Here is a 27,037-nt window from a genome sequence, read left to right as displayed (position 1 = left end):
CCACTCTCAGTCTTTATTCAAGCCTAATGTAATGGTGTCCAGTTTGTAAATTAATTCCAATTCAGCAGTCTCTCATTGGAGTTGTTTCAGAGTAGCAGCCGTGTTCGTCTGTATTCGCAAAAAGAAAAGGAGTACTTGTGGCACCTTAGAGACTAACAAATTTATTTGAGCATGCTTATGGATGCTCAAATAAATTTGTTAGTCTCTAAGGTGCCACAAGTACTCTTTGTCTCTTTTTGGAGTCTGTTTTTGAAGTTTTTTTGTTGAAGAATTGCAACTTTTAGGTATGTAATCAAGTGACCAGAGAGATTGAAGTGTTCTCCGACTGGTTTTTGAATGTTATAATTTCTGACGTCTGATTTGTATCCATCTATTCTTTTATGTAGAGACTGTTCGGTTTGGCCAATGTACATGGCAGAGGGGCATTGCTGGCACATGATGGCATATATCACATTGGTTGATGTGCAGGTGAATGAGCCTCTGATAGTATGGCTGATGTGATGTGTCCCCTGAATAGATATGTGGACACAGTTGGCAATGGGCTTTGTTGCAAGGATAGGTTCATGGGTTAGTATTTTTGTTGTGTGGTGTGTGGTTGCTGGTGAGTATTTGCTTCAGGTTGGGGGGCTGTCTGTAAGCAAGGACTGGCCTGTCTCCCAAGATCTGTGAGAGTGATGGGTCGTCCTTTAGGATAGGTTGTAGATCCTTGATGATGCGCTGGAGAGGTTTTAGTTGGGGGCTGAAGGTGATGGCTAGTGGCGTTCTGTTATTTTCTTTGTTGGGCCTGTCCTGTAGTAGGTAACTTCTGGGTACTCTTCTGGCTCTCTCAATCTGTTTCTTCACTTCAGCAGGTGGGTATTGTAGTTGTAAGAATGCTTGATAGAGATCTTGTAGGTGTTTGTCTCTGTCTGAGGGGTTGGAGCAAATGTGGTGGTATATGTGACCATCGCTTATTAGCACTGTAATGTCCAGGAAGTGGATCTCTTGTGTGGACTCGTCCAGGCTGAGGTTGATGGTGGGATGGAAATGGTTGAAATCATGGTGGAATTCCTCAAGGGCTTCTTTTCCATGGGTTCAGATGATGAAGATGTCATCAGTGTACCGCAAGTAGAGTAGGCGCAGTAGGGGATGAGAGCTGAGGAAGTGGTGTTCTAAAACACCATAAAAATGTTGGCATACTGTGGGGCCATGCGGGTACCCACAGCAATGCCGCTGATTTGAAGGTAGACATTGTCCCCAAATGTGAAATAGTTATGGGTGAGGACAAAGTCACAAAGTTCAACCACCAGGTTAGCCGTGACATTATCGGAGATAGTGTTCCTGATGGCTTGTAGTCTATCTTTGTGTGGAATGTTGGTGTAGAGGGCTTCTACATCCATAGTGGCTAGGATGGTGTTTTCAGGAAGATCACTGATGGATTGTAGTTTCCTCAGGAAGTCAATGGCGTCTTGAAGATAGCTGGGAGTGCTGGTGGTGTAGGACCTGAGGAGGGAGTCTACATAGCCAGACAATCCTGCTGTCAGGGTGCCAATGCCTGAGATGATGGGGCGTCCAGGGTTTCCAGGTTTATGGATCTTGGGTAGCAGATAGAATACCCCTGCTCGGGATTCTAGGGGTGTGTCTGTGTGGATTTGATTATCACTACAAAAGGTTTTTTTTCTCTCCTGCTGGTAATAGCTCACCTTACCTGATCACTCTTGTTACAGTGTACATTGTAACACCCATTGTTTCATGTTCTCTGTGTATATAAAATCTCCCCACTCTATTTTCCACTGCATGCATCGGATGAAGTGAGCTGTAGCTCATGAAAGCTTATGCTCAAATAAATTTGTTAGTCTCTAAGGTGCCACAAGTCCTCCTTTTCTTTTTGCGGATACAGACTAACACGGCTGTTACTCTGAAACCTATCATGCAAAGCACAAGAGTAGCACTGACAGCGCATACATTGTTTCTGGTGCAAGATCAAATCTTTTTATAAAAGAAACACCCCTCGATGCATTTCCCTGCAAGTCACAACGTAATCACAACCACTGGCTACTGAAAGAGTCGGTTTGCTGCTCCAGCCATGGTGAGTGAGGCCACGATAGGTCTTGTGCTACAGCTTTTGTTAAGACACCCTTTGGATCAATGGTTCTGACCTCAGTACAGTCCCCTTTCCCATAGCAACCTGGCTGGTAATTGAGGACAAACACTAGCATAAAGCCCTACAAGTAGTTTGATTGTTACAAAAGTGGAACCGGGTTGGGGTGGAAGGGAGACAAACAGGAAATGTCACCACCCCCTTCATTAAATGCTGGCTGCAATACAGGGTGATCCCTTCCAACCACAACCAGGTCACGCTCAGAAAAGTGTGGTCGTGTGACCCAGAATTCACCAAACAGGGGCGGATTACTTATCAAATTGCTTGCAGTTAAAGGGTTAGCATTTAAAACTTCCCGTTTCCCCTAGGTAACCATATGCAATACCACTCTCGTGATGGTAACAGAGGCGGCAAGGGAGAAGATGCTGCAAGTGTCTGGGTACAGACCTGGTCCTTAAGTTGCAATGCTGTGTGCCACAATGATGCCAGCAGAGTTAATACTGGAGTGGCACGGGAAAGTGTCCTACTGTGGTGGATGAAATAAGGCAGCCCTTCCCAGAAACCTTCTGCAAAGGATTGCAGAGTACCACCAAGAAAGCTTCCTAGACATCTCCATGGAGGATTCCCAGGCACATAATCAGTCTTTTTCAGAGAGCACCCTCTGCGTAGCTGGAGTGGCCACCGATAATCACTATCCCAATTTTTTTATTCAGATTGAACATTAAAAATAATAGCATGTAACCCCTATGGTTTGATTGGAAATGTGTACTCACCAGAGCTCCTCATAGAAGTGGCATGTCTGTGGCTCAAAACCACAGCAACTGTTCACCTCCCTTGTCTTCTGGTATGCTTGCTGAAGCTCCTTTATTTTCTCGCAGCACTGCTGTGTGTTCCTGGTGCAGCCCTTCTCTCCCAGGTCCTGCGTGACTTTGGCATAGATGTTAGTGTTTCTTTTGCTGGTTTGGAGCTCTGCCTGCACAGACTCTTCTCCACACACAGCAATAAGATCCACCACCTCTTGCGTACTCCATGCGGGAGCACATTTTCGGCCTTGAGCATTCATGGTCAGCTGTGCTGACGAACTCTCCATGCTGATCAAATGGGAAATGATCATTCAAAATTCCCGGGACTTTAACAGGTGGGCGGCTGTTTCCTGTGTACTTGGCAGAAGTGCAGTAGAGTTGAAAGGGTTCTCCAGAGCTGTCACAGTGGAGCACCGTGGGACACCTCCTGGAAGCCAATTCATTTGAATTACACAGCGCAGTGTCTACACTATCCCCATGGCGACGCGTGGATGTAGACTGAAGTGCTACGCCTCTCGCAAAGGTGGAGTACAGAATTCAACTTTTAAGCCCTTTAGGTCTGTGGAAATGACTCAGTAGTGTAGACACATACACTATTAACTCAACTTAACGCGGCGTATGTCGACCTAACTATGTAGTGTAGACCAGGCCTAAATATAGCTATGATATATACTGCCCGTAAGCCATTCTTCTGGATGAAAGTCTTGATCTTAACATCTTAGGATGTTATACATTAGACTATGGTCATTTGGAGGTTGGGGTTCAGATAATTATATTCTGGGTTGGGATAATCTCTCCTCATCACCTCCAAAAACGATAGTGTTGCCTTAGAAGATATAACCTCTAGTCCACAAAGCATTCGCCGAAAGCTGCCAGTATGGAAAGTTGGAGGAAAAGACCAACATTGTGGCAATTCTATTTGTAGTCAGAATAATATTCTTTTTAATACATTTTGTAACGTTCTAAATATGTTTTGCAAAACTTGATCCAATAAACACTTCAAGCTTTCCCCATAACCCAGCTAGGTTTTCCTATCATTCTCTCAACTGTAGTCACATGAGCCTATAGTAATTAATATTCAAGGCTGCTGTTGCCTCTTATAAACTTATGACTTGTTCCGTTTTTAAATACATCATTATAACTTGAAATTCCTTAGTCAACGCTGAGACCTACAGATTGGAAATAGAGTTACAAAGAGAAAATATCTCTCTTCTTTTGTAAACAATGGTGGCATTTCAAAACAACTAAAACATACTTCTTGTTTCTGAAAGCCAATTCACCTCACACCACAGCAACAAAAAGACTGCAGTGGGTTTGACTCTTCAATAACATTTATTCTTCTGTCTGAGAATGTAACATCTTCTCTGACGCAGACTTGTCTTTAACTTCCTCAGTGCACCGAATGCTGTGTTTTCTGACAGCTGACAGCACCAAAAAACCCTTGACTGCCATGAGGTTGTAGCATTTTCTTTTAAACATATGAAATGATTTTTTATAATTTTGTCTTTCAATGCATTTATTTGTAATTTAAGTCTACCCATGAATTATGTGAACTGAGATTCTTTTTAAGGCTTCTGCATTCATTCTGTTAAAGCTTTTCTGTTGCTATTTAGATTTATAATTATACTTATTTGTATTTACCCACCACATGTCCCTTTTTCAGCTCCCTGTAAGAACACTGGTTCTCATAACACGCACCTCAGCAACTTAGTTCACACTGCATCTGGCGTTCCTTCAAAGCCAGTTACAACCTATATGGATAGTCAGAGTTAATATAGGACTAACAATAGAAGTATTAGACAATGTTAGGCTACATTCCGACAATGTGGTCAGACCCTACACCTGTGAAGAGCCTCACTGACTTGAATCAAGCACATACAGGTGCTGGGCTTTGCTCATGAGCGTCACATTGCATGATCAGAGCCTAACATTGTCTTTTTTTTGTAATTACAATTGGGGTCTTAATTTGCTTTCAGGAAAATTTTGCAGCTTTAAGAATGTACTGTGAATTCAGTAAAGCACTAAGTATTACAAAAATATGTATAGCAACAGCCCAATGTTTGACCCCAGATTTTAAATAATTCTTTAATAGCTGATGGATCTGTTATGTTCTATTAAATTAAGATTTAGGACTATATTCAAATATATTTTAAATATCCCAAACTTTATTAATTATTATTATTATTTTTCACATGGAAGGAAAGATATAACCAACTTGTTCAGTCCCATCTCTGTTTAATACATTTACACATTGATTTTGGTCAAATCTTTGGGTATAATGTCAATTTTACCAGAAATATGTCTTTAAAATAATTACAGGCTTTTACACAAAACTCCACTTTATTGGTATAATAGGAAGTTCATAAGATAACTAGACTTAATTTTCAGAAGTTCAGGCATGCACATGTATGCTTAATTTGAACTTACATTTGTTGTGACTGCATGTGCATTCACGTGATTTGTGAGAGCACGTGACCAACCCGCAACTAATCATCTGTATATGCAGACACCGTGATTGCTTGTGCAATGGTGCATATTGTGGACTTGAACTTAAGTCTTTCCCTGTAATTGGTTAGGTCCAGACTGTGAATGGCCCTTGAACAGGCATATAGGTGAGATAAAGAGCTTCCTTACATTTGTGAGGCTGTGCAAGGACCACTTAAATAGCAGTCCCAGTGCTATATGGAACACAGTAACAGCCTGCTTCTACTCCTCACTGGACAGTCAGTCTAAGCCCTGGCCTACACTAGGACTTTAGGTCGAAATTAGCAGCGTTAAATCGATGTAAACCTGCACCCGTCCACACGATGAAGCCCTTTTTTTGACTTAAAGGGCTCTTAAAATCGATTTCCTTACTCCACCCGACAAATGGATTAGCGCTTAAATCAGCCTTGCCGGGTTGAATTTGGGGAACTGTGGACACGATTCGATGGTATTGGCCTCCGGGAGCTATCCCAGAGTGCTCCATTGTGACTGCTCTGGACAGCACTCTCAACTCAGATGCACTGGCCAGGTAGACAGGAAAAGAACCGCGAACATTTGAATCTCATTTCCGGAGACTGCGGGAACTGTGGGATAGCGACCCACAGTGCAACGCTCCGGAAGTCGACGCTTGCCTCGGGACTGTGGAAGCACTCCGCCAAGTTAATGCACTTAGAGCATTTTCTATGGGGACACACACACTCGAATATATAAAAACGATTTCTAAAAAAACGACTTCTATAAATTCGACCTAATTTCATAGTGTAGACATACCCTAAAAAGACAGTGAAAAAGGTGGGACCTGTGGAATAGGGCTGATGCCCTGGCAGAGTAATCTGCTCCATGTCAATAGATAGAACAAACTTCCCATTCCTTGAGGTGTGATCTCTGGTGATCCTTCTCCACTGGTGCAACTCTGCACTGTTCCCTTTGCAGCATAAATGCCACAATCCAGCACTTAATTATATTTGGTGGAGTCCTTTAACGATTTACACAGGTAGTCCTTATACAGGTATACAGTCCTTATTGTCTTCAGTGAGAGTAATTGTGTGTGTAAACACTACCTGCTTGAGTAAGGATTGTCGCATCAAGCCCCTAGGCTCTTAAATACATTTTATATATGTGTCTGTTACAAAATTTGGCTGGATAGACAGAAAGATGTCTGTGCAACTCATAAACAGGGAAGGAAACAAACAAACAACTGCTCCCCTCCTCACCAAAAATCCCAGACTCCTCTGCAGGGATTTGTGCTTCAGTTTATCCCAAAAGGCAGTATCAAGGTTCCTTCCCCACTCTGAACGCTAGGGTACAGATGTGGGGACCTGCATGAAAAACCTCCTAAGCTTCTCTTTACCAGCTTAGGTCAAAACTTCCCCAAGGTACAAAATATTCCACCCTTTGTCCTTGGATTGGCCGCCACCACCACCAAACAAATACTGGTTACTGGGGAAGAGCTGTTTGGACACATCTTTCCCCCCAAAATACTTCCCAAAACCTTGCACCCCACTTTATGGACAAGGTTTGGTAAGAAGCCTCACCAATTTGCCTAGGTGACTACAGACCCAGACTCTTGGATCTTAAGAACAATGAACAATCCTCCCAACACTTGCACCCCCCCTTTCCTGGGAAATGTTGGATAAAAAGCCTCACCAATTTGCATAGGTGACCACAGACCCAAACCCTTGGATCTGAGAACAATGAAAGAGCATTCAGTTTCTTACAAGAAGACTTTTAATAAAAATAGAAGTGAATAGACATAAAGAAATCCCCTTCTGTAAAATCAGGATGGTAGATACCTTACAGGGTAATTAGATTCAAAACACAGAGAACCCCTCTAGGCAAAACCTTAAGTTACAAAAAAGATACACAGACAGAAATAGTTATTCTATTCAGCACAATTCTTTTCTCAGCCATTTAAAGAAATCATAATCTAACACATACCTAGCTAGATTACTTACTAAAAGTTCTAAGACTCCATTCCTGGTCTATCCCCCGCAGAAACCAGCATATAGACAGACACACAGACCCTTTTCTTCTCTCCCTCCTCCCAGCTTTTGAAAGTATCTTGTCTCCTCATTGGTCATTTTGGTCAGGTGTCAGTGAGGTTACCTTTAGCTTCTTAACCCTTTACAGGTGAGAGGATTTTTTTCTCTGGCCAGGAGGGATTTTAAAGGGGTTTACCCTTCCCTTTATATTTATGACAGGCAGTAAAACATCTGTGCAAAGTAACAGAAGCTGTTTTTGATGTGCTAGCAGTGTCTATTTCAGAAATGATTGCAAAGAGCTTACTTGCCCATAACTTCCAGGAGAAGTTGCTAGCACAGTCTACTGCCTTCCAGCTCTCTCCCATCTGTGAGCAGAATGAAGTTAATATACTCCCTTATTTCCCAGCCTGTCTTGCCCCAGGCTAGGACTACTACAATTGCCCTGGTATATTACTGTTCTCAGCCTGCCTTGCCTTCCTGGTTCTGAGAAAGAGAAACTGAAACTACCAGAAGCCAGCTGATCCCTCATCCCTCAGGGAAGTTTCAGCCCAGCCTGCTTTATGGGACTTACCTTCAGGCTCTAAAATTAGGGTCAGCAACATTGTCTTCTTCTTAAACTGCAGAGGACTTCACTGAGACCACAAAGCTCACTTGATAAGCGTATTTCCTGCCCCACAGGTATTTTACAAAGCAAGCCTGGAATGGAGCGACATTGGCTCTGGGGGGTGCCCCTCATAAGTCCTCAGGGAGTGTGTATATTACAAGAGAACTACTGTTGTCCCAAGAAATAGTACAACAGTACTGTGTCCTCCTAATAACGTCCATTTTTGGGGCAAATTCTCTGCATTTTTACTCTTTATTTGTTGTGTGTGGGGCAGGATTCAGTATCTAGGACAGGGGTGGCCAACCTGTGGCTCTGGAACTGCATGTGGCTCCTGCTAGAAGCCAACTCTGGGGAAAATATGGTGGGTGCTGAGCACCCACCAGCAGCCCCCCCTCCCCTGTGCCTCCTGCCCACTGCGATCAGCTGTTTTTTATAGCTTTCAGGAGGCTCGGGGGGGGGGGGGGGAAGGGCAGAGGACTGAGGACGTGGCGTGCAGCCCCTTCCTTCCCCTAGCGCCTCCTGCCCACTGCTATCAGCTGTTTCACAGCGTTGAGGAGGCTCTGAGGGGTGGGGGAAGCAAGGGCATAGTGTGCAGCCTCACTCCTCCCTCCCTGTGTCTCCCACCCACCACAATCAGCTGTTTTGTGACACGCAGGAGGCTTGGGGGAGTGGGGGAGGAGCGAGGACACAGATCACTCGGGGGAGGGGGTGGGAAGAGGCGGGATGGAGGTGGGGGTGGGGACTTGGGGAAAGGGATGGAGTGGGGGGTGGAGCTTGGGACAGAGCCGGTGGTCCAGCACCTCCTGACTGGCCAGTGTCTCCTTGAATAAAGCTATTCAGTGACTAGCTGGTGTGGAAATTTTTAATCAAAAATTTTCTTACACCATCTAACAACGGAAGGCAAGTGCAAACAGAAAAGAAAATACACAGATGAAAATCGAGGCTTCCAATAGGAGTGGGAGAAAAAGTACTTTTTCGCTGAACGTAATGGTAAGGCCATATATCTTCTTTGCCAGACATGTATCTCTCAGTTCAAAACTTCAAACTTGCAGCATCATTTCACTTCTAGTCATGCACATATGGATCAAGAATTCCCACAAGGTTCTGAACTCCAAACTCTAAAACTGAAAACTTTGGAAAAAAAACAACAGATGTAGAAACCCAGTTCTTCACCAGATTTGCCAATTCATCACAGGCTGTAATGTTAGCCTCATATTATGTGGCCTGGCACATAGCCTGTGTGAAAAAGACTTACTCTGAAGGAGAACTTATAAGAACACGCCTCACTGACGTGATTTCAAACCTGTCACCAGAGAACGAGAATCTACAGAAGAAAATGTCTGGCCTGCAGCTTTCACGCCACACAATAGAATGCAGAATCTCCAACCTGAACAGTGACATCGAATCGCAATTGCATTCGCAACTCCAGCAGTGTGAGTATTTTAACATCTCTTTGGATGAGTCGTGCCATGCACAGGATAAACCTTATTATTGGTATTTGTCGGCACTGCATCTGACTATTGTGTTGTAAGGTAAGAACGCCTCAATATTGTGTCACTAAAGTACAGAACTTGTGGACAAGATCTAAAGGAGACATTGATGTTGGTAGTTGCGAAAAGCCACTTGCCTTTACAGAAGCTCATTGCCATTGCAACGGACGGAGCTCCGTTCATGTGGGGATCTGCGAATGGATTAGTAGGGCTTTGTAAGTCTGATGAGAGCTTTCCCAAATTTTGGACATTTCACTGTGTTGTTTATTGGGAGCAACTGGTACCTAAAAATCTCTAATTTGATCTCATCATGAAACCTGTTTTGCACATTGTGAAACTCATTCTCTCAAATGCACTCAATCACAGACAGTTTCAAAATCTAATTGAAGAACTGGATGAAGACGACTCCCCTGCTGATTTGCCATTTCACTGTGCAGTTCAATGGCTCTTGAGAGGTAAAGTTATTTCCTGTTTTTTCGAGCTCCTGGAACCAGTAAAATTGTTTATGGAGAAGAAGCAGAATACACCCCGAGAGCACAGATTCTGGATGGGTTCTAGACTTGGCATTTCTTGCAGACATGCTACTGTAATTGGATAAACTAAACAATGAAAATTCCGGTTGCTGTCTGATCTAGTGCAAAGCATATTGCACTGCAGTTGTTTCACACACAAATGCTTGAGGGAGAGCTGACACACTTTCCCTCAATGTCACAACTTCAAGCCAGATGCAGCAGAACCCCTAAAACGGAGCACAACTAGGTATGTGAGCGTGATTAAAGATCTTAAGGACAGTTTTGAGGAAAGATTCCAAGATTTGCAGCAGAAAACAGCTCAAGTCAGATTTCTGATTGACCCTTTTAGTGCTGAAGCGGATTGTCTGAAGCCCCTTTAGTCACTGATGAAGCAACATCCCAGATGGAAATGACAGAACTTTTGGAAGATGACAGATTGAAATCTGTTCAGCGGGGACCCTTACTTTCTGGAAATCTATACCAAAGGATAAATACCCCAACAACAGAGGTGCAGCCCTAAAATTAATCTCAATGTTTGCCTCAACCTATCTTTTGAGTCTGTTTTCTCGACACTCAAACATGTGAAAGCTAAGCACTGATCCATTTTGACAGACAGCCACTTAAGAGAACTGCTGCGTGTGAGCAAAACTGAACACAAACCAAACTTCAAGGGAATTGTTGAAAGCAAAGATTGCCAGAAGTCCCACTAAGTAAAAGATTGTTATCGTGAACTATATTATAAATGTATAATAAATATACATTATCAACGTATATAATTGTGTATGCATATACACACATGTATATAATGTTGTGAATATGCATAATATGTAATTATGTGTATACACAGTAATATGTAATGATGTGTATGTACAATATATGTAATGTATATATATTTATATATAATCATTACATATTACTGTGGCTCTTTGGCAATGTACCCTGGTAAATTCTGGCTCCTTCTCAGGCTCACGTTGGCCACCACGATCTAGGATGCAGTGCTCCATTTTCATGTCTCCACCTTTTATAAAGGTGTCCCTAAAAACTGTATCCTTAAGAGATTTGTTGTTCCAGTGGGGATTAAATACCTTTATTCTAACTGAAAAAAGTATATCGGCCCCACATTTATGACACTTAGGCTCAACGTTAATTTTCTGAAATGTAACATTAAAGCTGAAAAGCTACCTAGGCAAGAGACAAAATGCGGGATGTAGGGGGTTTAGGGGAGTGGGGCAGGTTTGAAAGGAAGAGGAGCTTCCTTAACAAAAGCAAACTGCAAATATGGCCAACCCTTCCCCACCCCCAAACAAACATCAATTAAGAGAGATATGGCCTTAATTTTAAAAAAATTGGTATGGGCTTATGCCAGTTCTACACTGGTATATCTACATTGCCTCCTGACTTGCACCAATGTAAAAGAGATCAGAGTCAGTCCTTACACTTTTCTTTGGGAACTATTTTTAGTAATGCAATAAATACATTCTTTTCTTGTTTTCTAAAATAATCTTCATAAAGTCATTGTACAACCATAATTAGATACTAAGATGAGCATCATGATGGGATTTTGTTATTCTTGGATGGTTTTGGCTCATCTCATTTGGCATTGTATCTAACAGCATACCCAAAGTATGGCACTATCCCAACGTGACACCATCTTGTGTCATATTGCTTGGAGTGAATCAGTGTGCGTCAAACACACAGTATCCTGAACTGGACTCACTTGATGCCAGGAGCCCATAAACATAATTATGTCTCTCTTATGTCAGCCCACTGCATGGTGAAGGTCTCTTCAGTCTGACAGTATTTTATTGACATTAATGGTAGCCCCTCTTTTAGACATATTAATGGATAAGTAAAATGCAGAGTTTTAAAAAAAATTCTAATTTTGAACCCATTAGCGTTCACATTAACTTGTTCTTTTATATCTACATTGTTTGAATACTGTCCGGTTTCATAATTCTGTGTTCAGCCATTTCTGTGTGATAATTGCAATGGACATAGGTCCCAACTCATAGCACACAAAGACTGCATGAATCTCATGTAATTTACTGATCATGCTCAAATAAAATGTGATTAGTTAAAATCATTACAGTACATTAAAAAATAAAAACAAAAAACTTTCAATTTGTGCATAAAAAGACTGCTTAATCATAAAAAGGCTCATCAGCTACTTTTATTACATAATAATTGTAAATATAACATATCAAACAGAACACAGATATAAGATGCAAAAATAAGCACAACAAAGAAAACATGTTTGATTTTCACTTCTGTTAAAGCTCTTTCGGACTGCAATAGTCAAAATATAAGATTGCAATAAGACAGAACAGAAAATAAATTACATTACAATCTTGAGAAACTGCCACTTGTGTGTCTGGCATTACAGTACTGCAGATCATTTTTACACCACCTCACAAAGATGCAATGTATTCCAATCCCAGGTCATCTTTTTCAAAGTTGTAAACATTTTGGGGATTTATACACCTCTGTTTTAAAAGTAATATTTAACATACAATAAAACCAAAGCCATCTGACAGCAAACAGCTCAGATGTTAAAAAAACCTGACTGCACAAAGTTAGTGTACTTTCATCTTACTGATTTTTTAAAAATAATGCAGCTCCACATTGGATCCACTGGTCTTGGTTTCCTCCACAGGGTACATCAATATTTGTCACCACACAGTCCCTCTCAGCACTAGTATAGACTGGCAGGGATATGCACTCCTCCGGAGAATACGGACCATATGCATCCTGTCAACAAACCACCCATTAGTTATAATTTAAAAATACAGTAGGTATATTAACACGACACAAGAACAGTCTTGGATGACAGTGTATCTAAAGAAGAGTCAGAAGTTATAATGTGATAAGTGCAACCTTTGGTAGGTGTCAGAAGAATAATCTGTTGGCTAAGACTAGGAAGAGGGAGGAGAAAGCAAAGGTTTCAGAAAAAGTATTTTTCTCTAGACTTCTGACACAACTCACCATTTGAACTCTCTTTACTGTGTCTGTCGGGTTTTGAAGGATAAATTGATAACATCTGACATCATATAACACCTGCATCAGAGATCTAAAGCAGGTTGAATTAGCTCCCATGAGCACAGCTCCAACACTTTCCACTTCAAAGATTTTTAAAGTCTGCTGCCAACCAAGTTACTCTTATTTAAGCCATTAGTGTCCAAAGAAACATTTACATATTTTAACTGGAATCATTACACATAAATATTCTTGGTTTTTGACCTGCAGTGAGTAGAAAGAGACAAAGACAAAGTAGTCTTGTTTTAAAATTCCAGAACAGTCATTTCTAAATTCTGACATATAGTTCAGTCTGTGCAGAACTGATGTGCAGGGTTTGTAAGTGACTGAGTTCTTACTCATCCTTGTACTCACTGAAGTAAATGTCTTCAGCAGTTTCAGCAGGCGAATGATTGGGCCTCTGAAGTAGTACAAGAGCTGCTGCAAAAGGGAAATGGTTATGAAGGAGAATGGGCTGTCCTGGAGGATATGACTTGTTACACATCCTGAGATGCACAAACTGATGAGCAGCAGCCATCGTTTGTGTTTATTGTGACAAAGGTCTGTCCTCGTCTCCGTGGGTCCCGTGTTTCCTGGCAGATTTCGCTAGCCTCAGAGGCTCACTGTGACCCTCCACATAACCCTTCTCTCTCTAGAGTCAAGGGTCACAGTCTACTGAGCCATTTTCATCATAAACCAGTGAGGGAGGTGAGGAGAAACTATCCTCCTTTGCACAGTCTCTGTTGTTTCCCAGTCTCATTGATTAATTGGGAGGGGGCGCAAAGGGGGGAGCCCAGGTCCACTCTCTACTCCAGGCTCCAGCCCAGGGACCCTAATAGTATCAGCTATGGTAGCTGACCTTTTAGAAACATGACATGTACAATTCCCTGGGCTACTTCCCCCACAGCAGCACCCACTTCCTCAAGCCCCATTTCACCCTTACCTCAGGGCCTCCTTCCTTGTGCCTGATATGGTGTGTACTGCTCAGCCTCTCCAACAGCACAACTTCCTCCCACAGCTCCTGACATCCACACCCCCCTGACTGGCTGGGAGGCTTTTAACTAGTTTCAGCCAGCCCAATTGGCTTCAGGTGTCCCAATCAACCTAGCATTCTCCCTGCCTTCTGGAAAGTTCTTAATTGGCCCCAGGTGTCTTAATTGACCTGGAGCAGCTGCCATTTCACTTATCCTGGTACCAGGTATTTGTTTAGCCTGGAGCTAATATATCTATCTCCCACTACTTTTCTATAGCCATCTGGCCTTGCCCTGTCACATTATGTATAAAAAAAAATCCTCTTAATCCTGCCCTTGGGCACTGGGCAGACAGACAGAACACAGCTCCACACAGATTCCCCTTCCCCATTGTTGCAGACTACTTTGAGGATTTTTTAGTGTTTATTAGGGTATTGTTTAAACAATGAATTGTTACTAGGAGGGCTCTCCAGGCCACAGAGAGCTGCTTTAACTTATACCAGGGACTGACATGGTCCCCAGCCAGCAGCAGGACAAAGGGATTACAAAGTTCGTAAACTAAGCCAGACCAGAGGATCTGGCCCACAGCGTAAAACCTGCCTACTGTCTCTTCCATGCTCTCTTTATAACAGACAGACAAGAGCTTAGATAGAAAGGGAATCAATCACAAGTATAAAACAAAAAAACCTTACATGCAATTTTAGCAATCCAAAACATGCAAAAATATTTAAAATGATTGAATATTAGTTAAAACAAGAAGGGTGGATGCTTTCACTAGTCATATACAGGGAAATGCATTAACTCTTCACAGCAGTATTCACTACAGCGGCATGTGGTGGTGTTTGGCACATCTGGAAAATAGACCATTTCCATTAGGTGCCTAAATAGGGATTTATCAAGTTAACTTTAGGCACCCAGGTTTAAACAGTTCGAATGAATTTATTTATAAGCAGATATTCAGATAGGCATATACTTACTTCATTACTGTGCAGTATTATCAGCATTGCTATTACATGAATATTACAATTATCTGCTAAATTTTGTTATGGAGGAACAAGTGAACCAGGGGTTGATGGAACCATGGCTCTGCCTCCTCTTCCCCCACACTGACCAGTAGATCTGGATGTAGCCCGAGAAGTAAAATATTCCCTCCCCATTCCTAAGCAAGAGGGAGCTAGGGAGAATTGTGGCTGATGCACTGTTCCCTCTGAGGGCTCCTCCTGGGGCACTGCAACTATAAAGCACTGAGTTTAAAGGCTCATTCTAGCCCCTACTCTTCTGTTGTATTTAACTCTGCCTTTAAAACACGATACAATAATCTGATTTAACGAAATTTGTTTGATAGAATTCTGGGCAATAAGTTTGTGGTCAGAAAACCATACTCCTCACAACACTCAAAATCTCATTTTATATTCTCGGAGAGGTATCAAAGATTTTTGTGAAACAAACAAGCCATTTGACTTCTGTCAGTAAAGAACTGGAACAAATAACAAGCATGAGTGAGTTAAGTTTCATTATTAGAAAACGTATAATATCTCAAAACAGGAAAGAAGTTAAAGTGCTAACAATGACTGTTTTCAGCACTTAGACCTGAATGTCTAGCCATTTTTGAAGATTTTATTGCTGTTGTAAGTCAACTTCCCTCATCTTTTCAACACCAGGGGTGAAATTTTGGCTCCAATGACGTGAGTGCGAATTTTGCCATTACCTTCAATGAGGCCAGGAATGCACCCCACAGCTTTATGTCCTAATAACTTCATGGGACAAACGTATCAGTCTTACTTTCCTCTTCTGGAGATAATATTGTTTGCCTCATGCCCTGTTTTGTTGCCATTACATGTCTGATTAATAGAGCATAATGCATGCAGAATATCTATCTGTGTTCATGGCACCTGCAACTGCTAGAAGAGGAGGGTCCCCTTTAAAGATAATATTAATGCTATGCTTTGGTTCCACCAGTAACTGTACAAGATAGATACAAACTTACCTTTCCACTTCCTAAGGCTAAATAGGTCACCTCTGTCATGTTCCCAAATACTGGCAATCCTAATTTTGAAAGGCTACTTTCAAAATAAATTCTTTTGAACAAACCAATGACCAAGTAGTCTGCAGATACTTTTCATTCATAGACAAGAGATTCTTGATTTTGAGACGTCTACCAGTATAGCTTGTTTCTCAGCTGGACGGACAGTGCACAGGGACTGAATCAGGATTACGTAGTTAATAAGGATGTTGTCTGTAGTATCCCAGACTCATTTGTTACAGAAGTTGGAAGGTGTGTAGTGAATGAGGCAGTGGAATGCAGAAAGAAAAGGGACCATCTCATGGTTAAGACAGATGAATTACACCCTGAACAACTGGATTCTGTTCCTGCTTCTGCCACAAAATTCCTATATGATGCTGAACAACCCATTTAAACTTTTTTTTTTTAAACCAGTGGCCACTAATCGTGTGTTCCTTGTTTTCTGGGTGCCCAATTTCAGATACTTCAGCACAGGCTTAACCTTAACACTTGGTTGAGTGCTTTGCTGAATAGGAATGGGATTACTCACAATATTGCTTAAGGTTAAGCATGTTGGGTACGTGCTTTGCTGAATCGGAGCCTCAATATAAAACAATCTGTATTTTCGCCAGACTCAGTAACTCCTAAGTCTAGAATAATTGTATTTAGCAAAAAGAGCACATTTTGGAAAGTTTAGGAATCTGTTCATTTTCATTAACAAAACAAGGATTTGTGAACTACTAAAGCATTTTTTACTTGGTGAACTGAAAACTGCTTTATTAGCCTTGTCTATATTTTTTCTTCAAATTTTCAATCATTGTAGCGTCATTGATGATAGCAATGGTGTGAGATCCAGTGTAGACCAGCTGCTAGCATTTTAACCACTGTGTTCTCTAACTAAACCTGACAATTAGTCTATATTAACATTTGACCTGGCAATTAGTCTATATTAATGCTTTCACCATGGGCATCACTAGTGTAGCAGCATTGGTGGTAGCAAAGTATTGGGACATTTTAAGAAAAAAGTCTAGTGTAGGTGCAGTTAATATGTCTCAGCTACAGAGCCTCTGTTTAATGTCTGTTTCCAGATATTCAATTAGAGGCACTGTTACTTCTTGGTCAGGAAACAGTACATCAATAACAATGAAATATCTAATGTGATCCTCAACATGTTTAATACTTAGTACTGGCTAAATTTATGATTCCCCAAAAGCTAACTTTGTCTGAAGAGTTCACGAGGTTGACACATACCAAAAACAACCATTTGCCACTTCCATTTGTTGTACAGGACCTTGTTTGCAGGATGGGAGAAAAAGTGACACAAAACAATGGAAAATAATGTACTGCTAATTGAATTTACGGTAATACAGAAGTGGAAAAAAATCCATCCCTACCTATATAATTCTTGCTTTTCTGTATTTACATTTCTATATATCTTCCATAGTTCTGTTAAGCTTTTTAGTTTGCTTTTTAGCTACAGCTTTTATAAGCTTGTGATTTTGTAATGCTAGCCCATGCTTTGAGAAATTGCTATGTAAGACACATTTCTTTGCAGCTTCTGATTCCAGTATTTAACAAATAATATTATTGTAATTGGAAAATTGTACAGGTTACAATTCTTACTGTTTGGATTACTTATTTTGCTTTAATCTAATGCACTTCAATAATCACTGGAATTTATTTTTCATTAGGGCTTCATAAGAAGGGCTAACGGTTTTATTTTTTTGCCTGCAGCTCATAAGATGTTCTTTACTTTAACTCAATTTTTACATTATATGGTGTTAAAACTCTAATGGAAAAATTCTTTTTTAAGAACTTCCAAATACTTTTATAAGTTTTATTAGATATAGTTTTGAAAACGTATGATCATATATTTAAAGCAGAGAAAAAATAATAATAAAAACTTTGATTTGAATACATTTCCTCTTTACAGCGTCTTTCTCTTCATTTGTTTTTTACTATTTAGAAAATATTGGCCAAAATGTAAATAAATCTGCCATGTTATACCTAACTGTGTGTTCTATTAAAACTGGGAGGTGATCGTTTTTTTAAAAGAACAAACAAACAAGTTAGGAACATCATACTGGAAAGCTATTACACAGAAGAAAGGAAACTATAAAAGTTTAGGTGCCTTAATAATTTAGTACCTGTGGAATCCAGCCCATGTAACAAGGGAGAACTGATGACACACTGGGAGAGTCATGCTGGTTTTCTGAAAGTCGACGTCCATCAAAACTGCAACCTTCCAGTTGCAGGCCACTTATCTGTCATGGAAACATACAAAATATTCAGATATATATTAGAGCCTAAAATGTCAGTAATGATTATACTGTGCCTTAACAAAGGCATCAATAGTCCTCTCTATTGTGACCAAGTTCTAAACAATAGGAAACTAATTATCATAATGTTGCATGTGAGAATAAGAAATACGATTTGAAAAGAAGATCTAGACTATTCTTCAGAGTGAACTTCCTCTGGTTTGGTTTAACCTTCTTTGAAAATACTAGAGAATAATACCTGTAAATGTCATCATTTATGAAACTGCGGGTGCCCTGGCATTAGACATATAGTGGCAACAGCCAAGTAAACATTTATTAACAATGTCATAAAACAAAATTATAAAAAAGAAAACTACACACCAACAACAAAAATACAACAATAACTGAAAAGGCAAAGTTCTTGCTTGGAAGTTTGACCTAAGCTTTCAAAGAATGGAATAATCTCCTGTATGTTTTTTACAGAAGCAAATAAGATAATTTTCTACTTATATTACATTCAGAAATAGTATGTGGGGGGGGAATGAACAAAATAAATGTTAAGCAATACGAAATGAGATTTTAGGCTAAAGTGCTATTGGGTAAAACAAATTCTAACGGGTTGTCATAAACATGAAGGGAAGGGTAACTGCTTTTCTGTATACAGTGCTATAAAATCCCTCCTGACCAGAGGCAAAGTCCTTTTACTTGTAAAGGGTTAAGAAGCTCAGGTAACCTGGCTGGCACCTGACCCAAAATGACCAATGAGGGGACAAGATACTTTCAAATCTGGAGGGGGGGGAAGGCTTCTGTCTGTCTGTGTGATACCTTTGCCGGGAACAGATCAAGGATGCAAGCCCTCCAACTCCTGTAAAGTTAGTAAGTAATCTAGCTAGAAAATGTGTTAGGTTTTCTTTGTTTTGGCTTGTGAAATTCACTGTGCTGGAGGAAATGTGTATTCCTATTTTTGTGTCTTTTTCTAACTTAAGGTTTTGCCTAGAGGGATTCTCTATGTTTTGAATCTGACTGCCTGTAAGATTATCTTCCATTTTGATCTTATAGAGTTGTTCTCTTATCTTTTTTTGTTCTTCTAATAAAGTTCTGTTTTTTAAGAATCTGATTAGGTTTTTTGGGTCTTAAAAATCCAAGGCTGGTTTGTGCTCATCTTGTTTATTCTCAAGCCTCCTCAGGAAAGGGGGTGTAAGAGCTTGGGGGGATATTTTGGGGAAATTGGAACTCCAAGTGGTCCTTTCCCTCTTCTTTGTCTAAATCACTTGGTGGTGGCAGCATACTGTTCAAGGACAAGACAAAATTTTTGCCTTGGGAAAGTTTTTAACCTAAGCTGGTAAAAATAAGCTTAGGGGTTTTTTCATGCGGGTCCCCATATCTGTACCCTAGAGTTCAGAGTGGGGAAGGAACCCTGACATGGATTGAATGCATAAGTAACTATCTCCACATTGTTCTACTTGTAACATATTTAAAATGAATGATTTTAATAAATGATGATCAAATCAGCACTTTCAGCTTCTGAACTAAGAAAAACTATTTTTCCTGCTTTAAACTGAATTTAAGCTCTGTGTTAATGACAAAGGAGATCTAGTGTGTGTAGCAGCAGTTCTAAAAACATTTCCTTTGAAGATCTACAGTCTTGGAGTCGGGTACTTTCCTTGACTGCAACATATGGGCAACTACAAGTCAACATGAAAAAAACAAAATTAATGACACAGCAGAAAACTCTCCCCGTCAAACAATGAAGTTAACCAAAACAGAGTAAAATTGTATTACAGAGACATGGAGATTGATCCTAAATTACACATACCTGAGCCTCATAAAAATCCATTGTGGGATTCAGACTGGCTGTATTACTATAACAAGAAAAAGCTCTGCAGGCTTTCTACGCTATAAAGAAGCTACGCACCTAGGTAGCTACAACTACACCAATACAACTACTGCTAATTCAACAGTATAATTAAGTCATTTTACATTGTAAGAATGAAGTTTGGAGCTCATCTTAATAGGTTATTACAGTGACTGGGATAAAACCACAATAAAAACTCAGCACCTGCAGTTCTGCAAACAAATGCTCCATGAACACAAAAACTCCAGCAACAACCGCTTCAGACCAGAACCGGGCCAATTGCCCTTGCTAATCAACATGCAGAAAAAATATTCAACTCCTGGTGCCCTCTCAACCAAGGCATCAAATATTCTTTCTCGTGTGGCTTTGTTTGTAAAATGTGTGATTTTGGTACTTGTGTTCTTTACAAGTGGAGCAGATTTCACCATAAATGAATAGCACCTTGCAAGGTTTTGCATTTTATTACTTTCTGGCAAATTTGCTCTTGCATATTAGGGTTCACGTCATTTTAAATGAATTTAGGGGAAGTGAGCTAATATCAAGGTTCAAAGACACTGTCTCCATAAGACCATGTTCTCCACAATAAACATTTCCTGTCTATTAAGTGCCATAATTTCCCACAGGACAATACAGATCTTAGTAGCCTACAGGAAACCAAATGTAATTTTCTCCACAGGCTGCATGGTTCTTGGTGCTTGATAGAGGCAAGCTGTGTAAAAAGTGCTTCCTATGAACTCTTTTAATGATATCTTTATAAACATCTGGAAACTTAGTTTCAATATGTGTTTTATAGCTTCTCTTGAGTGGCTGGATATAACATTCTTGCAATAATATTTTGTGTTACAGAATTTATATTCAGCTTTACCTGAATTCATAGCATTTACTGTCAAAAAGTCCTTTACTGTGCTTCTTCTGTTTTTGTCATGAATTTGGTTCCAAAATTATTGAAAATGGAGGACTTATGTCAAAATGGATAAGACCAGCTGATTTCAGATGTTGACAGACCAATCAGTGCAAACAGCAAATAGGACAGGTATATGTGCGTAGCAATGATGATTGTCAGGTGAGAGCCAGACATTTTCAGAGTCTCTGTCCAAGCAATTCCAAGTGCCATTAAAGAAGGTGCCATTATATACAAATTGATTCTGAATCAGGTATTCTTCACATCCCTACTAGGAAGGAACTGCTATTAATCATGCCTTTTTGTCATCTGACAAATTAATCATCCATTTCAGAGTTGGTAAAATTTATTTCCCCTCCTCTGTCACTTCCACCTGATAAATCCTCATCTTATTCAAAAATTGTGTGCATGCCCTTGAACTTTGCACTATGAAATCTAATCTCATTGCTATTATCCAGTTTTCAAGGTTATCCAAATCTTGTTGCATGATTTTTCAGTCCTGCTCACTACTGGCAATACCTCCCAGTTCTGTGCCATCTGAAAATTTTATTAACACACTCCCAATTTTTGTCTTAAGGTTGTTAATGAAAATGTTAAAATGACTGATCCCAAGTGTGATCCTTGAGGACCGTCATTAGTAACCTCCTACAGAATGATTTGTTGTAGTCTCCCCTTTAACCAGTTCCTTTCCCACCTTTTGATTCTTGTATTAATCCTCATCTTCTCCAGTTTAACTAATAATTTCCCACGTGGAACTGTATTAACCGCTTTACTGAAATCCAGATAGACTAGATATACTGTATTTCTTTTGTCTAGAAAATTAGTAGGGCTGTCAATTAATCACAGTTAACTCAATTGATTAACTCAAAACAAATTAACTCAACTAAAAAAATAAATCATGATTAATCATAGTTTTAATCGCACTGTTAAACAATAATAGAATACCAATTTAAATTTATTATGAATATTTTGGATGCTTTTCTATATTTGCAAATATATTGATTTCAGTTACAACACAGAATACAAAGTGTACAGTGCTCCCTTATATTATTTTTATTAAAAATATTTGCACTATAAAAACGATTAACAAAAGAAATAGTATTTTTAAATTCACCTCATAAAAATCACTTCATCGTGAAAGTGTAACTTACAAATGTAGATTTTTTTGTTACATAACTGCACTCAAAAACAAAACAATGTAAAACTTTAAAGCCTAAAAGTCCATGGTCTGATGGCAGCATTATCTCCTATAAATGTAAACAAACTTGTTTGTCTGAACGATTGGCTGAACAAGAAGTAGGACTGAATGGGCTTGCATACTCTAAAGTTTTACACTGATTTATTTTTGAGTGCAGTTGTGTAACAAAAAAAATCTAAATTTGTAAGTTGCACTTTTATGATAAAGAGATTGCATTACAGTACTTGTATCAGGTGAATTGAAAAATTCTGTTTCTTTTGTTGATTTTTTTTACAGTGCAAATATTTTTAATCAAAAATAATAATATAAAGTGAGCATTGTACACTTCGTATTCTGTGTTGTAATTGAAATACATATATTTGAAAATGTAGAAAAAATCCAAAAATATTCAAATAAATGGCATTCTATTATTTAACAGTGTGATTAAAATTGTGATTAATTGCGATTATTTTTTTAATCTCATGATTAATTACAATTATATTTTTTAATCTTGTGATTAATCGCAGTTATTTTTTAAAAATCTTTTGACAGCCCTAAAAATGAGTGCACCTCACCTGAAATGGGGGGAACGTTGTCCGGGCTTGCCGAAGAAAGGCAGCAGTGCTTTATGGAGGCGGCAGGGTGGGCGGGGCGGAAGGAGGTCAGAACCTGCTGCAAAATGTGAGTGGTGGTGAGCTTTGTGGCGCTGACTCACCCCCTGGGAATGTGATGGCGGAAGGCTTTAAAGGTGCAAGCCCTGGTCGTTGAAAGCCCTTTCTCCACACAGCAGGCAAGGCAGCACCAACGCTCCTTCCCTTTGAAATGCGAATATCCGGTTGGGTTAGGACCTGCTGTGAGCATTGCACTAGTCACTCCTTTTTAAGGGGGCTCAGAAGGAATTTTTCCCTCATCACTATGGAGTGAGGTTTTTTGCCTTCCCCACAGTGCGTGTCAGGGAGGACCTTTTCTGGTGAGGAGAAAAGGTGGTAGGCCATATATTGCAATTTTGTAATTTTGTAAGATTATTTTGTAAGTGAGGGGCGGATGTCTAGTACAGATACTCCAGAGGGAAGGTATCCAGTGGCCAGATAAATGGCCTGGTAAAGGACTTGAAAAGAGGTGCTGGATAAAGGATCGGAACGGGGGCGGGGGTTGGGGAGTCCTATGATTGGTACGGTAGGGACCCAACCCTCTTTTCTTATAGCCCACCTTAACCCTTCTATGGGGGGAGGATGGTAAGGTCCAAGCCATGGATTGGTTGGGGGACCTGGATGGAGAATGAAGGAGTGCTGGTGGAAGCCCCAGGTACTTATTTGAATAAACATGGATTTGCCTGCATTGTACACTTTACTTGCCAAGTAGTCCCAGACATCTATACAATAAAATTGTGGCCTGATTAAATCCATATCAAGTGTCTCCTGTCCTTTCAGCATCCCTTTTTATATTCTTTGTAGGCTTTCTCTTAATAACCTATTTGAGATGCTTGTTCATCCAATGTGGTCTGCGACCCTTCCTTATGAGTTTTTGCCTTTGTTTGGGATACAGGCTCCAGATAGTTTCTGCAACTTTGACTTAAAATAATCCTAAAACTCCTTCACATTCAGATACTTGAGTTCTTCAGTCCAGTTAACTTCCTTAACAAATTCCCTTAATTTTTTAAAACTTGCCCTTTTGAAATTAAGGACCCTAATTGCAGACCCATTTTGGTTTATCTTTCTATTTACCTTAAACTGAAATAACTCATGATAACTCAAACCAATATTGTCCTCTACAACCAGTTCTTCCGTGGGGTCCTTGCTACTTACCAATACTACAATCTAAAATGGGATCATCTCTTGTTAGTTCAGTGACTATATGGTGACGAAATCTGTCATCTATCACATCCAGGAATATCAGGGCCCTACCATTATTAGTAGCATTTGTCCTCGAATCTGTGTCTGAGAAAATAAAGTCTCCCATAATCACATAATTCCCAGTAGCACTTATTTCATTAAAAGATTAAAGAGGTCTCTATCCATATCCAAATCAGATCACGTGGAATCTGTAGCAGACCCCAAGCACTATCCCTGTGGAGCCTCTGCTACCATTCTTTTCCAAAGTTATTTTGACCCAAACAGATGCATTCCATCACATCTGATTTCTTTACACTCTATCTCACTGTTAATATGCAATGCTACTTTACCATCTTTACCTTTATTTCCTGAACAACATATACCCTTCAATACCTGCCTACCAGTCATGAATACAATTGCACCATATTTCCATTATCACTATAATATCTCTTTTTTCCCTTGTACTAGTGCTCTAGTTCCTCCATTTTGTTACTCAGGCATTGGTGTACAATACCAACATTTTAGTTGTTTCTGCTTAGCATCATCCAATTTCCTTGCCAGATTAGGTATAGTCATTTTATTGCTAATATTGCCTCCTCACTGTTACTGTTATCGGTGTTTGTATTATTGTTACTCTTGTTGTCCATTCGCCTATTCTCTGTTGTTCCTTTCTCCATTGCTGTATCCTCTTTCACTTGATTTTCCTCCAGCTGAATATTAAAATCAGTGGTGGAAAATATATAAGCATCTCCCAACCATCTGCCCCACATTCCTAATTTAAAGCTCTTTTGATTACATGTGCCAGTTTCCATCCCAGAAATCTATTACCCTCCCTACTCAGGTGCAATCTATCCCAGAAGAAGTGTCCTCTGTCTGTGAATGCCTACTAGTAGTCCAACATCCCAAATCTCCCCTTATAGAACCATTGCATGAGCCATATGTTGATCCTCATAGTCTTGTCTCACCTTCATTCTCCTCCTCTAGGGACATGTAGAATCCCACTGAAGATCACCTATGTTTCCATTTCTTTATGCATCTTCCCCAGACTGGCGTAGTCTTTCTTGATGCATCCCAGCGAGAATCTAGCAGTGTCATTTTTTTCCCATTTGAAGGACAATCAGTGAATTCTTTCCTGCTCCCATCAGGATTCTCTTTAGCCTGAGGTCCACATCCCATATCTTAGTTCCTGGTAGACAACACACTCTTCTGTTCTCTGGATCAGCTCTGGTGACAGGCCTGTTTATTCTTATTAAGGAGTCTCCAATTACACAAATCAGCCTCCTTCTGGTGTTGGTGTGATTCTCAGGTCTTTCCATTTCCATAGTTTTATCCATCTAATCTTACCTACCTATGATCTTATCTACCTACCTATCATCCATCCATCCATCCATCCATCCATCCATCCATCCATCCAAGTACTTACATAGAATTTCAAATTAAAAACAACAGCATTTTGAAATAAAAGTAACAGTATCCTTCCTTCTGTTTTCTCAATTGTAGAAAAATGAACTTGGTTAGATTATAGGGTCTTTGTGTCTGTGTTAGTGTGTGTATAAAGAATTTATGAAGGAGAAAGCTAAGTAGAAGAAAGAATTCTGAAAGTAAGGCCTGCAACTCTTCTTATCTCTAAAGACAGAGAGAGTGCCATAATCTTGAACTAGCTCTTGTGAGAGTTCTGTCTCCTACGCTCATAAGCCTCTCCCTGTTGGTTAGAAGTTTCACTGTTCCAAAGGAATGTAGCCTTGAGAGCAGCAATCTCTCAGACAGTTTGGGTCAATTCCATGGGAAATACTGAGTTTCAGGACAGACACCTGGAACCTGAATCATAGAAATTAAAAGGCACTCTCATTTTAACAGCAAGGCAAGGCAAGGTTGAGCACACTGGTGGAATCATTTCAGGTGGCCTCTATTGCTGCTGCCTTGCTTTACATGTTTTATGCGTTAACACACAGGATTTCACTGTCCAAGGCTGTCAGTTCAGCTTCTTTCTATGAACACTAAATTCACAAGCACCTTCTTTAGAGAGAAGTTTCTAATTGTTATTTTAACATACAAGACAAAATTTTCAAAGGAGCCTCTGAAAACTTTGCACATGAAGATGCTCTTTTTTGAGTTTGTGGGATTTCTATACATGAAAACCGATGTCCACATTTGGTGGCATAGTTAAGGAGACTCAATGTCAATTTAGCCCAAAGTTTACACAACTTGTCAACTGAAAGTTAGATTTGCATGACCTCCTCTCAGCTACTATAATTATCCACACAATGAGGAAGAAGAAGATTCTGAGTCTCACTTACTACAGCTATAGTCTGGTATAAAGTATTTAGTCTTTAATTATGCGATACAGTATGTATTTTGGATCATATTTTATATATAGTGTTTAATACACAATACATGAGATTCCTTTACAAAAGAATGTCTTAGATACTGATTGGGTACAGATTGTGCTGGTAATGTATCAGTGATTAGAGTTTGGATTTTAATGAGAACTTAAAGAGTTAGCTGTCCATTAAAAATCACCGAGATTGAGTCACATCATACATACTGAAAGTCAATGGGGTTTGGAGACCTAACTCCTTTCAAAATCCCAGTTCAGAAATTCAGCAATTCCTTACACACAGTCTTGGTCATTAGAGCCAGTTTTCCTAAAAAAGGAGATGTTCACCATGATGCTAAAGTTACTTATTTTTATGTCCCTTTATATGTCTTGTTAAATGCCACAAGGTCTTTAAGTATTGTCTGGACAACTGTTAGAGATTATCAGACAGGATTATAGTTTAAATTCTTGTTTGAACGACCGTGAAGAGAACAGAGGAAGAACAGTTCTAAGATGATAATTATAAATAATAATGATAATGATAACTAAAAAAAAAAAAGACACTCCAAAATTAAAACTAAAACCAAAAAACAAAATTGTCCCTATCCTCTCCTTTACCTCTGAAGAACATTAATAATAATATTCTACTGTACTAATATTTTTGTACCCATAAATTACTGACGATCCTTTGTATCTCAGGTACAGTACTTCACCTGGCAGCGATCTTTGTTGGAAAGATCCCTCGATTCAGTGAAAC

General features: G+C 39.8%; 1 protein-coding gene across 2 annotated transcripts in view; it reads right to left on the bottom strand.

The window, feature by feature from the left end:
* Positions 1-12,352: 12,352 nt before the first annotated feature.
* Positions 12,353-27,037, bottom strand: part of DYNC2H1 (dynein cytoplasmic 2 heavy chain 1) — a 397,803-nt gene continuing 383,118 nt past the window's right edge. For both annotated transcript variants that reach the window (XM_077805779.1, XM_077805787.1), the window contains exons 88-89: positions 18,088-18,204; positions 12,353-12,703 (exon numbers count right to left, since the gene is read on the bottom strand). In XM_077805779.1, coding sequence (XP_077661905.1) covers positions 12,545-12,703; positions 18,088-18,204 — 276 coding nt within the window. In that variant the 3' untranslated portion in view covers positions 12,353-12,544. The remainder of the gene's footprint in view (positions 12,704-18,087; positions 18,205-27,037) is intronic.

This window comes from Eretmochelys imbricata, chromosome 1 (genome assembly GCF_965152235.1).
Source record: "Eretmochelys imbricata isolate rEreImb1 chromosome 1, rEreImb1.hap1, whole genome shotgun sequence".
In the NCBI taxonomy this organism is placed as follows: Eukaryota; Metazoa; Chordata; order Testudines; family Cheloniidae; genus Eretmochelys; species Eretmochelys imbricata.
The sequence above is the reverse complement of the archived record's forward strand: the minus strand, read 5'-3'. Positions and strand labels throughout refer to the sequence as shown.